We start from the raw sequence: 16,573 nt of genomic DNA, 5'->3' as shown, positions 1-16,573 counted from the left end.
TGACCTTTCTTAACATATTGTCCATCAGTAGAGGCAATTTCACATTCCCTTACCTACCCACCACACCTGACAAAGTGAGATGTAAAAAGGAAATGCCTGGCAGTAAAGTGATGGTGGGTTATCTCTGGAGAGAGGACTCCTAGGACTCAGAGAACAGGATCCTCCTATCATGAACAGTGTTTCAACACAGCCATCAAGTGTTTCAACAGGAATACTGCCTTTTGCATTATAGGCACTCAAATCTGGTTTCAAGCCACAAACTTTCCTTTGCACATCTCAGTTCCATTCCATAAGCTTCGATGTCAGTCCAAAATTAATTAGTGCCCAAGTATTGTAAATCCAGGAGGTATTTTCTCTGGAAGGGAGCAGTTAGAGAAACCAGCCCTCTACAGTTCAAAATTTTCCATACTGTTGGGGTTTGGGTTCAGGATATCATTTTACTTTTGTTTTTTTCCTTTACTGAGCCAGGCTTTGATCACTAACTTGGCAAAAAGGGGCTTAAGTGAAAAGATCTGTGAAAGTTTGTCAGACCTTCCTTGGAGTACAGATTTTTCAGCAGACAGAACCGCTATCTCGTCCTTCAGTGTTCGGAGCTGTTTCTCATAATCGCACACAGCTTCTGCGTTCCGCTGGTTTGCGCTCCTCCTGTCCAGGTCAGAGACCCGCTGCTCTGAGCCCCGCAGCTCCACTCTCCTACGCTCGGAGCCCCGCTTCTCTGATCTCCTACGATCTGAGTTTCTGTGGCGAGATTCTTCCTGGGCTTGAAGAGATTTAAGCCTAAACAGAAACAAAGGTTTGAAAGAAGAGAGAGGTAGAGATGGAGGAAAGGTGATAAACTGCAATTGGCGTACTTAATGAGGCTACTCTATTTAGTGTGCCGTTACTGCCTTGGAAAACTCATGGAAATAGGAACAAGAACAAATTAACAGAATTGCCAGGGTCAGGGAACCACACCGTGTCTGCAGCTTGCATGGGAAGGCTCCCGAAGAAAAGATAGATGTGCAAATCTTCTAGCCAAAGCTGTGGGCAGAGTCATGAAATCCTTGCAGAGGCAAAGCAGAGTCATCCTACTCTATATTGGATGGCTTCACTGCACTAAACTCTGGAAGCAAGTAACCTCCAAAACCTACTCCTGAAGCTGGTCAAGACATGATCTATTCTTACTAGTGCTTCAGAATGTGGGGGGCTAGGTGTGGGAGAAACTTCACTGGAAATTGAATAACATCCACAGCACTAAGCAGATGTGTGGACCTATAAAAATAATGTACTACAGAAAGGAGCAAAGCTTTAGAAATAAAATGGGCATCCTCATTACATACAAAGAGTGACCATCATACCCAGGGAGAAAAAGTCATAAGAAGAGAACATGGTGTGATGAAAATGACAATGGTGTTAGAAGAAAAGGGAAGGGGCAAGATTAAAGAGGATACAGAAGAATGAAAATGCAGTAGCAGAATTAAACGCTGCCCTAGAAACAGTGAAGAACAGAGTAGGTGCTATAGGAATTGCTGAGTAATAGGACATAAAGAATTTGAGAAGCTTTATCAGCTAGAAAAATAAGAGATTGAAACGATGATGAGAGGGGAGTTAGAAGTGGAAAACAAAGACGTGCTCCAAGCTAAAATTTATGGATGTTCCTTAAGAAATCAGAACAACTGGAACATGTATGAAGACAGTAGAAATGTGTATATATGTATTTTACTACAACTGCTCTTTTGGGGGAAAAAAATCAAAGTTAAGATTTTAAAAAGTATAACTTTAAAGGATCACTGTTTATTTTCCCCTTCTAGAAATTTATCTTTAGAGACTAACAATCTGAAATTTAAACTAAGATTTGCCACAAAAATTATTTCTAATGTTGAAAATTGGCATCAAAGTAAATATTTAATATTAGGGAAATAAATAAGGAAATATGATGGATCTATTTAAAACTAAGCTCTGCTTTATTTTTTCTTGGTAATAGAAAAAAATATTAAATGAAAAAATGGGTCCACAACTGTATACTTATATTTTGTTGTCTTTATTTTTAATGAACTAATTGGAAGAAATAGCCAATGGTGACAGTGAACTGGCTCTGGAATTATGAGAGGTTTTTGGTTCCTTTCTGCTATGCTTTGAAGATTTTCTATAGTAGATAGGCAAGTAGATGGGGAAACAATGGAAAACAGTGACAGATTTTATTTTCCTGGGCTCCAAAATCACTGCAGATGGTGACTGCAGCCATGAAATTAAAAGACACTTGCTCCTTGGAAGAAAAGCTATGACCAACCTAGACAGCATATTAAAAAGCAGAGACACTGCCAACAAAGGTCCATCTAGTCAAAGCTACGGTTTTTCCACTGGTCATGTATGGATGTGAGAGTTGGACTATAAAGAAAGCTGACCACCAAAGAACTGATGCTTCTGAACTGTGGTCTTGGAGAAAACTCTTGAGAGTCCCTTGGACTGCAAAGAGATCAAACCAGTCAATCCTAAAGGAAATCAGTCCTGAATAGTCATTGGAAGGACTGATGCTGAAGCTGAAGCTCCAATACTTTGGCCATGTGATGCAAAGAACTAACTCATTTGAAAAGACACTGATGCTGGGAAAGATTTAAGGCGGGAGGAAAAGGGGACAACAGAGGATGAGATAGTTGGATAGCATCACCGACTCAATGGACATGAGTTTGAGTAAGCTCCAGGAGTTGGTGATGGACAGAGAAGCCTGGCATGCTGCAGTCCATGAGGTCACAAAGAGTTGGACATGACTGAGAGACTGAACTGAACTGAACTGACTGCTTTTGTAATAAGAAAAGTATATAAAATATTAATAAAAATATTGCTGCCTCTCCTCTTTGTGGACAGATTCTTTTGTATTGTCATGGAGCACCAAAAAAGCTAAATTCAAAGATTAATTAGCAGCCTGCAATAATCCTGTCATTTTTTTTTTTTTCTTACTGCTTTTTTAGCTGATTTATTTCCTCCTCTGCAGCCAAAAGGGATATGGCAGATCTGTTCTTGGGTTCTTCAAGAGTCTTTTCAGTCTCAGCCATACTGTAAGAGAAATCAGTAACTAAAGACAGACTTTCCAAAACTGGCAGACTTTTTAAATCAAAGCATAGTTTCTCTTGGGAACTTTTGCCATATGCTATAAATTCAACATAAACAAGAACAAATTATAATACATCTGCATTCAATCAGATGATATTAAAAATAATATGTCACACTGGTATGCAAAAACGTGCTAGCATCTTTCCTCAATGTCAAACACAAAGAAATTTCAGTGCTACTACCCCTACAAGACTACATAATAATTACTGATATTAGAATATAAAGTTCAAAGAAACTTGTTCAATCTCTTCATCTCATCCTCCTAATTCATCTTCTCTAATTACAGTAAATCCCCAGGTTGCTTCTCTCTATAAAATCCCCATTTTTCTGTAATACATTAATACCTATTCTTATTATTTTGCACTGTAGCATTGTATTTGACTTAATTTTCCCAGAGTTACTAAATATAAAAATTTATTTGCCTACCTATAAAGAAAGTATTCTACAATTACACTCAACTACCAAGTATCTCATGTGTTCCTCCCTCCTGCCTCTGACTTCCACCACTAATCAAGGACAATTTTCCTGCAGAGGGAAGACTGGATGAGGGGAGCCTGGCATGAGATGAGGGTGGAGCGAGAGGTAGGGTCAGATCACACAGGGCTGGGAGAGCTCCAAGAAGGAATTTAGAATTTTTTTTCTAAGTACAAAAAGGGGTGGCTAAGAGGCTTTAAGCTGGATGTGGGGGAGTTACTTGCTATAATAAAAATATATTTCTATTTCCTGTGTGGAAAATGGATGGTAGTAGAGCAAGAACAGACCCAGGGGAGCCAGTTGGAAGGCAACTGAGGTGAGAGCTTACAGAGGTTTGACTGAGAGCAGCAGTAGTAATATAGAAAGGACCATGTGCAGGACATGTTTAGGAGGTAGATTCCACTGGATCCTCCAACAGATTGGACACAGGAAATGAGAACAGGTGAGGTTTCTAACCAGAGTCCCAGCATAAAATATAGTGGTCTTCTCTTGTCTGCTGCTGCTGCTGCTAAGTTGCTTCAGTTGTGTCCGACTCTGTGCGACCCCATAGACAGCAGCCCACCAGGCTCCCTTGTCCCTGGGATTCTCAAGGCAAGAACACTGGAGTGGATTGCCATTTCCTTCCCTTGTCTACGGCTCATCAAACCTGGACAGACCTGTCCCCATTCTATTGGAATTGGCTCCTTTGGAACTGAGTCACACACAAACTGGACTCCGCAAGGTTAGACCTGGGAACCTCCTTAGATGCGCCCTTCATTCCACAGTAGATAGCATCCTGGATTTAGAGACAATGAAACAGAGTAGTGGAGGAGAGAGCTGGCTACCATTAAACCTGGGTGAACAGCCTCCATCATTTCTGATGCCTTAAGAAATAGAATATGAACCACAAACGGGTTAAACCAAAACAAAAGTAGGAAATTTAGGGGAAAAAACAAGCACTTTACTGTGTGCAACTTTCAAATGGGGGAGGGGAGTGTACACACAGGTAGAGTATAAGTACAAATGATAAAGTAAACAGGGCAAAGGGCCTATGAAAGGGTACATAGGTGTTTTTACTACTATTCTTGTAAATTTTCTGTATTTGACATTATTTCCAGATAAACGCTTTAAAAAAAAAATCCAAGCAGTCATAGCTTTTGGTCCATAATACCTCTTATGGGTAACTACACAGCTATGGTGACAAGAGAAGGAGGTAGGAATTCCTGGTTCCTATGGGTGCTGCCTGAAGTCAAGAACCAGAAAGGTCACAAAGATTTGCCTCATAACCAGAGGCAGCAGCAGAAGCCATCGAATGCCCCAGGAAACCTAACAACAGCATCCATCAGCACAAGACTCTAGCACCCAGGCAGAACCAAGGCAGCAAGAAGCCAGAGGGAAGTACAACACCCAAAGCCCCTCTCCTCCAGCACCAGGAGAATGCAAAAGCATCCCTCCACCCCTAGACAGCCATCTAAGGAAGGAGGAGGACAGTGAGACCCCTTGAAAGGGCAAACACAGCCCCTAACAGAAGTCCGAACTTGGAATTAACTGAAGATTTACACAAAAAGAACTATGATAAACCAGAAAAGAAGTGGCAGGGTTAAGGCTCCTCTTTGCTGCTGCTACTGCTGCTAAGTCGCTTCAGTTGTGTCTGACTCTGTGTGACCCCATAGACGGCAGCCCACCAGGCTCCCCCGTCCCTGGGATTCTCCAGGCAAGAACACTGGAGTGGGTTGCCATTTCCTTCTCCGGTGCATGAAAGTGAAAAGTGAAAGTGAAGTCGCTCAGTCGTACCTGACTCTTAGCAACCCCATGAAATGCAGTCTACCAGGCTCCTCCATCCATGGGACTTTCCAGGCAAGAGTACTGGAGTGGGGCCATTTCCTTCTCGGAAAAATGTTAATAGGCATAAACTAATAGGTGATTTTCACCTTTGTACTTTTATTATATGCATCTTGAGAAGGAAATGTGTATAACTTTTATAATTGGGCAAAACTAAATCAATCGATCAATAGAGATGTTTTCTTAGAAGGAAATCTCAGCAGAGAACAAGGCAGAATACCATATGGTATTCACTGTAAGCGCCCTGTAGTATGGTAGTCGCTCAGTCGGTCAGACTCTTTGCAACCCCATGAACTGTAGCCCGCCCACTCCTCTGTCCATGGGATTCTCCAGGCAAGAATACTGGAGTGGGTTGCCATTTCCTTCTCCAATGCATTAAAGTGAAACGTGAAAGTGAAGTCGCTTAGTCGTGTCCAACTCTTAGCGACCCCACGGACTGCACTCTACCAGGCTCCTGCGTCCAGCCCTAACTAGTGACAAAAGAATCCTTTGCTGCCCTCTGCTGGTCAGCCATGGAGCAATGCTGCCGTGGGAGAAACACCTTATGATGGATTTTTGTTAGACAAGTTGAAGCAGTTGCATCACATTTGTCTGTCTCCCTCAAGTACAAACCCAAAGTCTGCAATTTTCATTGCAGTGATTACTTGAGCTTGCTGCCCTGGCTTTGCACATAGCATACATCTGAGGTCCATTATTGCCTGACAGTACTTAACTTTTTCAAATTACACTTTTGTATCTCAAAAGTATTCCAAAATTTTGAATGCTTCTTAGTCAGGAATACATAGACCTTAAATGACAGACAGATGCAGACTGCTTCATTTTACTTTTTCTCTCTTTCTCTTATTTTTTCTCTTTACCTGATCTTTCACTCTTTTCCTATCTGCATCTTTTCTTATTTTCCTTCCCAAAGGTAGAATTGCATGTTACAATCTTTCTTTTTTATAAATATGGACTGATAGTGGGCCTATGAAGAAGGAGGAACCTCAGGAATGGAGCCAAGGGAACCAGAGTCTTAGGGATCATAACATAGAAATCCCATCCCCAAATTCAAAGACACTGACTCCCAACTCATACACACACACATCATGTTACGTATTTGCAAATATCTACATTTTACATGAGCCAATATTTTCCTTTTAAACTTAAATATTAAGAATAAGCAATTCTTTTTGAAAGAAGATAACTTGCATTCCTCTTACTCGTCTTGAACCTGGTTGAGTTGATTACGAGTTGCACTCAAATCAGCATCTAATTGTTGTATGTCTCGAGTACCAGACTCCTTATGTCTGTCCTTATCGAATGTGTCCTGGAATGATAAAAAAATAAAAAATAAAAACAGAGTCTGAAAACATGAAGCCACATGGACAGCAAAAACATTACGCTGGACAAAAGAAGTCAAGCCAAAAGGGCATGTAATGTATTGTTTCATTTTTGTGAATTTTCCGTGCAGGCATAATGAACCTAGAGTGATAAAAATCCAAAGGGTGATTGCCCTAAGGGCGGAGGGAGGGAACTGGGAAGTGGCACAAGGGAATGAGCTGAAGGAATGGAAATGTTTTGTATCTCAATAGGGATGTGAGTTACAAGGATATATCCATTTGTCAAAATTCATCAACCTATGGTTTTCACTGCAGGTAAGTGATACCTCAGATTTTTTAAAAAGACATCAAAATATCATTCTACATCTTTATGTAGAATAACATCTACAGGGGGTAAAAATCTAAGAGACTTTTTTTTCCCCATATAAAAACTTTCTTTAATGAAAACTGACATCTACAGAGCACTTCCTACATGGAGGTTTTTTCCCATGCTTATCACGTTTAACTAACAATGACCCTATTAGGTAAGCAAAAGCATTGTTCCCATTTAGCAACTGAGGAAACTGAGACCTAATAGGCTGGACAATCTACCTAGGACCTAAGAAGGTGGACAAGGATTCTGTCAAGTGATCTCTAAGCAGGAATCCTTCACCCACTACCTCATAAGGCCCTCTTGCTTAGAACACAGCTATGGTGGTCTTAGAACGCAGCCTGGTCTTAGAACAGGTCATAGAACACAGCTATGGTCTTAGAACACAGCCTGATCTAAGTTGTTCATCTTTTGAAAGAAATTTATACGAATCCAAAAAACATTGAAAATCAAGGTTACCAATGTTTTGCTTATCCAGACATAGTGATACCCGTGCCTTACCAGTGGTCCCCAACCTTTTTGGCTCCAGTGACCAGTTTCATGGAAGACAATTTTCCCACGGACCCTGGGGTGGGGGATGGTTTCAGGATGATTCAAGTGCATTACATTTATCGTGCACTTTATTTCTATTATTATTACATCAATTCCACCTCAGATCATCAGGCATTAGATCCTGGAGGTTGGGGGCCTCTGCTCTGAGCAAAGTATGTGTTCTCTTTTCAGTCTGGTCCTCAACTATTAAAACACTACCACTGCTGCGTGGAAACCACCGATATATCAACCACAATGATGACACTCTCTTGATCAGTCTACCAGGATTGAGTTTTCTTATCTGGGAAGTTTCCAATTAGGTAATTCATTTAATTTTACTTTTTCAGAATACTGAGCTGCCCCCCCCTTTTAATGATCCCTTTCTCTTATGACTCCCCTCCCCTCCCCCATGATACCCTGTCAGGGTGACTAACTTGTCTTTTTTTTTTTTTTTTAATTTATTTATTTTAATTGGAGGCTACTTACTTTACAATATTGTAGTGGTTTTGCCATACATTGACATGAATCAGCCATGGGTGTACATGTGTTCCTCATCCCTCCCCATCCCATCCCTCTGGGTTGTCCCAGTGCACCAGCCCTGAGCACCCTGTCTCATGCAACGAACCTGGACTGGCGGTCTGTTTCACATATGATAATATCCATGTTTCAATGCTATTCTCTCAAATCATCCCACTCTCGCCTTCTCCCACAGAGTCCAAAGGACTGTTCTATACATCTGTGTCTCTTTTGCTGTCTTGCATATAGGGTTATTGTTACCATCTTTCTAAATTCCATATATATGTTTTAGTATACCATATTGGTGTTTTTCTTTCTGGCTTACTTCACTCTGTATAATAGGCTCCAGTTTCATCCACCTCATTAGAACTGATTCAAATGTATTCTTTTTAATGGCTAAGTAATATTCCATTGTGTATATGTACCACAGCTTTCTTATCCATTCGTCTGCTGATGGACATCTAGGTTGCTTCCATGTCCTGGCTATTGTAAATAGTGCTGCAATAAACATTGGGGTACATGTGTCTCTTTCAATTCTGGTTTCCTCAGTGTGTATGCCCAGCAGTGGGATTGCTGGGTCGTATGGCAGTTCTATTTCCAGTTTTTTAAGGAACCTCCACACTGCTCTCCATAGTGGCTGTACTAGTTTGCATTCCCACCAACAGTGTAAGAGGGTTCCCTTTTCTCCACAACCTCTCCAGCATTTATTGCTTGTAGACTTTTGGATCACAGCCATTCTGATTGGCGTGAAATGGTACCTCATTGTGGTTTTGATTTGCATTTCTCTGATAATGAGGGATGTTGAGCATCTTTTCATGTGTTTGTTAGCCATCTGTATGTCTTCTTTGGAGAAATGTCTGTTTATTTCTTTGGCCCATTTTTTGATTGGGTCGTTTATTTTTCTGGAATTGAGCTGCAGGAGTTGTTTGTATATTTTTGAGATAACTTGTCATTTTAAAGTTACTATTTAATGCCTACAGTGGGTGCATCAATGTCCCAAATACAGACCATCACCAGACCCTTTTCATAGCTGAGGAAGCAGAGGCTCCTTGAGTTGACTGAAGCCATACCACCAGGAAGTAGGCAAGGCTGAGATTTTAATGCTGATCTGTCTTAAGAGAAAACTCAATCCATTATGCTACATACTACGATAATAGAAACTCACCTTTCCAACCCAGGTCTCAGTTCCCTAACTAGAACTGAGACCCTCACTAGGTAAAAAGCCTTATCTTATGTATGTTTGAGTTCCCAGAGCCTGATCAGGTGCTGAATACTGAGGATGATCCTTTAGTATCCCTACCTGTAAAGAAGGGACCTTGCTGTCCACAGGTTTTCCCAGGGAAGCAGCTGTAAAGGAGGCCTCCAGCCAAGGCAAAAGGCGTGATTTGATTGTTTCCACACCATCATAATGTCCTCCTGGAAGAATCCACAGACCAGGTGAGCGAGAGAAAGCCAACCACATCCACCCAGGCACAGAGCAAAGGGAAGGGAAAAGGAAAAGAAGGCAAAGAGGGGAGAACCAGAGGGAGACGCACGGGCTGTTCTCACCTTCTTGGGCTGCTATAGTGAGGATCCCAAAGAGTTGTCCCTGCACTTTGGCAACTTGTTCAATGAGTTCAAGGCAGTGATTTAGATTTTGATCACATGAGTTCGCCTGCAAAGCCAGAATGGCAGACATCAGTTCAATTTCATCCTTCTGGGACCCACTGCACGGTGGACATACGTGTCACTTTATGGACATATGTATCCCTTTACACAAGGGCCAGCTGACACTGGCATGCTCCCAGGGCAGAGACTGCTGTGTGCTCACAAAACACACTTGCACCCCACTCCAGTACTCTCGCCTGGAAAATCCCATGGATGGAGGAGCCTGGTAGGCTGCAGTCCATGGGGTCGCTAAGAGCCGGACACGACTGGGTGACTTCACTTTCACTTTTCACTTTCATGCATTGGAGAAGGAAATGGCAACCCGCTCCAGTGTTCTTGCCTGGAGAATCCCAGGGACGGTGGAGCCTGATGGGCTGCCGTCTATGGGGCCGCACAGAGTCGGACACGACTGAAGCCACTTAGCAGCAGCAGCAGCAGCTAAGTGCCAGGCACTGTCCATGCTTTATGTAGGTAAACTCAGAAAATCCACACCATAGGTACTGTAGAAGATTAGGAGGACTATTGTCATCATTGCCATTTTTAGATGAGAAAACTGAGACCCAGAGAGGTTAAGTAATATGCCCAGGGGTACTTAGCTAGTATGATGTCAGAACTGAGACCTGCTTCCAGAGTCCATGCTCTTGACTACTAAACTATACTGACATTTGGATCATGATTAGTGCCAGAAGAAGGAGGGGGAGGATTGGATTATGTGACAAAAAGTGAGTTAGGAGGGCAGTCAGGGAAGCCTCTCTGAGGAGGAGTCACTGGAGCTAAGTCTCAGATTCAGAGCACCAGAGAAAGAGCAGGCCAGGCTGTGGGAACACCAAGGCAGAGACCCAATGGCAGGAAGGAATCTGGCGACCTTGAACCAGAGGTAAGTGCGTGTGGCAGAGGATAGGTGGTCAGAGAGGTTGGCAGGACAGATTCTGCGGGCACCCTGCAGGCCGGGTAAGCAGTCGGGATGGAAGGGACTCGTAACTGAGAGGGAGATGCTGGTTAACTTTCCATGCCTGGTTAACGGTATCTGGGACTAGCTCTATTGTAACACTTATAAGAAGAAATGGACACAATCAAAATCTCTCATTCTTCTATCCCCTTCTCCTAAAAAGTCTATGAGCTGTTTTGGTTCGATTTTGACTATGAGTTTTCTTTTTTAAAGACTTTGTCTTTCTCATCAATCACTAGTATCCATGGCAAATCAAAGGCCCCAAAGATTTGATGAATGAGTGACTGAGTGACTATCATAATATGGGCATGATCAGGACATACGGGACCCACAGTCTGATCAGCTTTCTCCATTCCTTCCTTGTTGAACCAGCAACTCCTTGCCCTTGCTATTTCATTCCTGCACTTACCACAGTGAACTTCATTTCCCCAGTTACAGCCTTTTGCCCTCTGACTGGATCATGCCATGTGCTAAGTGGACAGAGAATAGGCTTGGGAGTCAAGCAGACCTGAGTATCTCAGCTCTGCTACCTGCCACTGTTCTGTGTAATTCTGCACAGGTTGCTTAGCCTCTATGAGCCCATATCCCAACCTGGAAAATGAAGATTATGGCTTGCAGAGTGTTAAGAGAATCAAATCAAAATAATGCACTTTCTGCACCTTCAAGATGTAGCCCCTGTAAGATGTAGCACCTGTAAGATGCTGCACAGAACTGAAGGGAGCAACGGACTGAGTAATAGGGCAGACCCTAGTTCAGATCCAGTTCTCCACTTATTAGCTTATTCCCTTAGAGAAGACATTTTTAAAATGCTCTTCCGTTCACTGGAATTTAGAAGGTGGATGATCTCACCAGCTAGCATAGGTGCAGAGTAGAGAAGGTATATAATAATTAGTATTATTATAGTATTATTACTATAGGTTTCTGTGCCTTGACCAGTGCCCGGCACACTGTAGGGGTCCAATGTTTATCGAATGAGTTTGCACACACCACTAACATAGAGAATATACCGTGTCAGACTGCTTCTGATCCCAAGACGTGTCACAACACGTTGCCCGTTTCTAACACAATGCATTGCACAAGACACTCAACCTGCCATTGTCACAGTACTCTACCAAACAGTTACTCCCCACAAGATAAACAGAGCAAAGATATGAACTAATTACGTGCTTGCGTGCGTGCTCAGTCACTTCAGTCGTGTTTGACTCTTTGCGACCCTATGGACTATAGCCCATCGGCTCCTCTGTCCATGAGATTCTTAAGGCAAGAACACTGGAGTGGGTTGCCAAGCCCTCCTCCAGGGGATCTTCCCAACCCAGGGATCAAACTCTAGTCTCTTTCATCTCCTGCATTAGTAGGTAGATTCTTTACTACTAGTGCCATCTGAGAAGTCCATGAACTAAATTGTACTGTCTCCTAATTCCAAATCTCATTCACTTATAAATCCTTGAATTCTTTTAATTCCTAAGCCTTGGGCTGGCAGCTCAGGGAACAAAACTACATTAAAAAATAAAAAGTTGCCTGCTGTCAATGAACTCAACAGCTGGGGAAGCAGGATAGAGAGTAGGAAACACACAGGGGATAAATAATTCCCTTAGAGTTTACTAAGTGCTCTAAGAAGATAGTGAGGTGTAAAAGAAGTAAAATATACTCTGGTACCGGGTGATGGGTGGGAGGTTAAGACACTTTGAGCAGAGGAAGAGCAAATATTATTATCAAGGCAAGAAGCCACAAGGCATATTGTATGGGAGAGGAGAATACAAGGTCCAGAGACTAAGTAAAACAGGACTTTGTCACATGAAGAGCTCTGGGCTCTATCCAATCACTGAAAAGTTTAATGAGGCAAGTGGAGGGTTCACTTTGATTTCACAAAAATGACTGGCAGAAGCAGACCAGATAATTGGATTAGAGAGTGCATCTGGGAAGGAAGTAGGCAGTTGTAAGCATCTAGCTGAGAGATTCTGAGAGCTGTGGAGGTGACAATACTCCTTCCCAGCTCTGGAATCACATCTGTGTTGGCCACGGTCCCACTGATCCTAGCATTACCTGAGGAGGAAGTCAGGTGGTTTGGGAAGAGGTAAGAGGTATGTGAGGGAGAATGCTCTTTCCAGACGGTTTAAGGAGTCTGGGCTTTCCTGGTGGCTCAGATGGTCAAGAAACTGCCTGCAATGCAAGAGACCCGGGTTCAATCCCTGGATCAGGAAGATCTACTGGGGAACGGAATGGCTACCCACTCCAGTATTCTTGCCTGGAGAATTCTATGGACAGAGGAGTCTGGCGTGCTGCAGTCCATGCAAAGAGTTGGACATGACTTAGTGACTGAACAACAACAATAGCTCCTTCTAAAAAAATTTAATGAAAGAGAAAACAGTTACATCACAATTATAAATAAGAATTATTTATGAAAACTTTACTTCATTTATATAAAGTATAAGGGGGTATATGGTGTTGAGGGTATGGTGTTGGAGAAGACTTGAGAGTCCGCGGACTACAAGGAGATCAAACCAGTCCATCCTAAAGGAAATCAACCCTGAATATTCATTGGAAGGACTGATGCTGAAGCTGAAGCTCCAATACTTTCGCCACCTGACTCAAAGAGCCAACTCATTGGAAAAGATCCTGATGCTGGGGAAGATTGAAGGCAGGAGGAGAAGAGGATGACAGAGAATGAGATGGCTGGGTGGCATCACTGACTCAATGGACAAGAGTTAAGCAAGTTCAGGAGATGGTGAAGGACAGGGAAGCCCAGCATGCTGCAGTCTATGGGGATGCAAAGAGTCAGACACAAATGAGTGACTGAACAACAACAAAGGGGGTACGTGTGCTATGTTGTAAAGTAAAATGCATTAACTTTGTGCGTAAGTTTTAACAATACTATCCCAGGGAATAGGGTTTTGGCTGTGTTGAAAATCACTGATTTGGGCAATGAGGAGCCCCAAAACAATCCCATGAAGAGTTGTATAAAAATTGGATTGGAGGGAGGCATGGAGAAAGGTAGGAAATCAATAAGAATATGCCATGCTGCTGGTGTGGAACTTTGCTGGGGGCCAGCGTGAGGCACTCCACCCATGGCAAAGGTCATGAGGAAGGAGGCTCAACATACGCAAAGGCGGGATTGAGCCTCAGGAGTCCCCCTGGAAATCCTCGAGCATCTACCCCCATAACCAAAGTCTGCCTACTTTACTACTTTGTGCTCTCACCTACACCTCTGACTTTACGGGGGGCTGTCCCCCACCACCTCTTTCGGAGAAGGAGCTAACTTAGAGCTCCAGTTAATAATAATTCCTGGGCATGACAAGAGTGTTTTAACCTACAAACTCCTCTGAAGGTTCTCTAGCCTGCCTGACAGGCTTGTCCAGCCACATGTGATTGCTCACAGCCTCCCAACTGTGAGAGGCACAAGATGCTTTAAACCTTCTAAAAACAGGTTCCTTAGAAAAATTAGAAAACCATTAGTATAAATATAATGGGCTGATTAGAAATTGTATTGGTGAAGGGTTTTTCATTTGTTGAGCCAATGTTTGTTGCTAAGTCTCCACATCTCTTGCCCTTACACACATTAATGAATATATAGAAGAAATAAGTATTAACCTTTGATATAAATCACGTTAGACCTTAGGCTAAGTAAATTCTTTCCTTAATTAAAACCCACTACACCCTCACCCTATAGGAATGTAACTTTATCTGGTACCTTCGGAAGGTGGAGTCTTTTTTAAGAATAATCACCCCTGGAGAAATAAGTGTCCTGGTTGACTGACCGCTGTCACAAGGAGAGGGTCATAAATTGTCAGCAGGCCCCCTGGCCAGAAGATGATGTAACACCCCTAAGACCTCTGTATACATTTGTATGAAGCACCTGACTTTGATAAAAGTCAGGACTGCTGAACCCACGTGACTTTTGCATAACATCTCAGTGTATAAAAGTAGACCATGGAAAATAAAGAATTGGGATCAGATCCTCGAAAGACTGGTCTTCCCATGTCTCTCTCTCTCTCAAACTCTGGCTGAGTCTCCATCTGGAGCGCGGAACCCGCCATGCTTACTAATTATGCCTGGGCTTCTAAGATCCGACCGGGGAGGCCTCAGTGTCTCCTCTCCTTCGGGAGAACGGAAGGACGCCTGCGGCCTACATAAGTGGTGCAAGCTTCTTGTCTTGAAGTTTTATTGGTTTCTCGCGTAAACCAAGCTACTCAGCCTCTTTTCTCCACTGAATTTTCCTGCTGAGCTATCCTCATTCTATTACTCTTTATATCTCTAATTAATATCTAATTGAAGCTATTGTATCCTGATCCTTGCCGATGCTGTCCCCGCTTCGAACTCCCTGGATCAGCCGGGGCTGGGCCCCAGCAGAACTTACACAAGGAAACTTCAGATTTATTCTAGTGGCTTTGTGAAGATAGGAAAGCTAGAAGTAACAGAAAGGAGTGTCATATTCCAGAATATAACCACCAGCATTACTAACATTTTTTTTTAAATGTTCTTTTGAAGGGAAAAAAAACCCTGTGTATTGGAGATAGGCTACTAGCCTCCTTTTGTAAGCATGATGGCTGCAAAAATACTGTGAGTTGTGAGGGAAAGAATTCTCTGCACAGCAAGCAGCTGCTTTGTCAGTATGTCTCCTCCCTTACTCTCCTGCAGCTGTAGGCATTATTGCTACAAAGCTCATGTGAGATCTGCCTTAACCATAGGCCAGAAGTTAGTTTCCCCACATATGTAAGATATGATTGGAGTTTGAATAAGAGCAACTGCAGCTAAAGGGGAAAGGTGGGAGATATTTGAGACTTTTAAAAGGTGAACTCCTCAGGGCTTGATGAACCCATTTACAAGGTGTGATGGAGACAGAGGAGATCGGGTTTCTGACTTGGGCCACAGGGGAGATTGTGATGCTGTTGCCTAATCAGAGGCCACAAGTAGAGAAGCAACAAGACCGGAGGGAGGGAAACTCATCCTGTTTGCTTCATGTTGACTCAGAGGATCTGGCCATCCACATGGAGCTGTCTGGAAGGCAGGTGGCCAGCCATTCAGGTCGGGAGCTCTGGAGAAAGGTCAAGGCTGGAGATAAATCTTGGAGTCATCAACATCTGGGAAGTAGCTAAAGCCATAAAATTGGATGAAAGTGTCAGTATGTTTGACTCTTTGCGACCCCATGTACTATAACCCACCAGGCTCCTCGTCCATGAAATTCTCCAGGCAAGAATACTGCTGGAGTGGGTTGCCTTTCCCTTCTCCAGGGAATCTTCCTGACCCAGGGGTCAAATCCAGGTCTCCTGCATTGCAGGCAGATTCTTTACTATCTGAGCTACAGGAGAAGTCCAATAAAAGTGGATAAGATGTGTCAACTGCTGCAGAGAAATCAAGGAGATAAGGACTATGGAAAAAAAAAAAGAGAGAGAGATTAGACTTGACCTGACCATTAGGTGGAGCAGTTACAGCAGAATGTTTTGGGGAAAGGATACTTGATGTTGTTCCAGATCATTCCAGGTTGAGGAACAAATGGGAGTTAAAGAAGCAAAGACAGTGAAGACAGATTAGTCTTTCAAGAAGTTTTGCAGTGTGGGGAAGGAGAGATACAGAACAGAGGCTTTGTTCCCACCCCTTTAGTGTTATCACTCTCTAGCCCAGACCAAACCTTCTGACCAACTGAGCTTAAATGTTGCCTTATTTCCAAGGTTCTTCATAAGGTGCCTCTGCATGACTTCTGCTGCCTCACTTCCTCCAGCAGCTCTCTCCACTCCCACACAAACCTATTTCGCTAGTGTACGTGTGCCGTGGGCACAAGATCAACAATCCTTTGATCCCTTTCAATTCCTATACTTCTGAACAGCCTTGACCTTATTAACATTTCTCACGAGACCCCAG

General features: G+C 42.9%; 1 protein-coding gene across 6 annotated transcripts in view; it reads right to left on the bottom strand.

Moving 5' to 3' along the window:
* Positions 1-16,573, bottom strand: part of SPATA18 (spermatogenesis associated 18) — a 43,936-nt gene that overhangs the window by 16,109 nt on the left and 11,254 nt on the right. For 3 of the 6 annotated variants that reach the window (XR_009494893.1, XM_024993573.2, XM_010806139.4), the window contains 5 exons: positions 9,670-9,775; positions 9,422-9,537; positions 6,585-6,691; positions 2,938-3,033; positions 532-777 (listed from right to left, as the gene is read on the bottom strand). Coding sequence is in view for 5 of the 6 variants with exons in the window: in XM_024993573.2 (XP_024849341.1) it covers positions 532-777; positions 2,938-3,033; positions 6,585-6,691; positions 9,422-9,537; positions 9,670-9,775 (671 nt within the window). In the remaining variant the exon portion in view is untranslated. Of the gene's footprint in view, positions 1-531; positions 778-2,937; positions 3,034-6,573; positions 6,692-9,421; positions 9,538-9,669; positions 9,776-16,573 lie in introns of those variants that run through there. The other 3 variants (XM_024993574.2, XM_010806140.4, XM_059887764.1) reach the window with 2 other exon arrangements.

Source organism: Bos taurus, chromosome 6 (genome assembly GCF_002263795.3).
Source record: "Bos taurus isolate L1 Dominette 01449 registration number 42190680 breed Hereford chromosome 6, ARS-UCD2.0, whole genome shotgun sequence".
NCBI classification, from domain to species: Eukaryota; Metazoa; Chordata; class Mammalia; order Artiodactyla; family Bovidae; genus Bos; species Bos taurus.
Note: the sequence above shows the minus strand (reverse complement) of the source record. Positions and strands in the feature narration are given on the sequence as shown.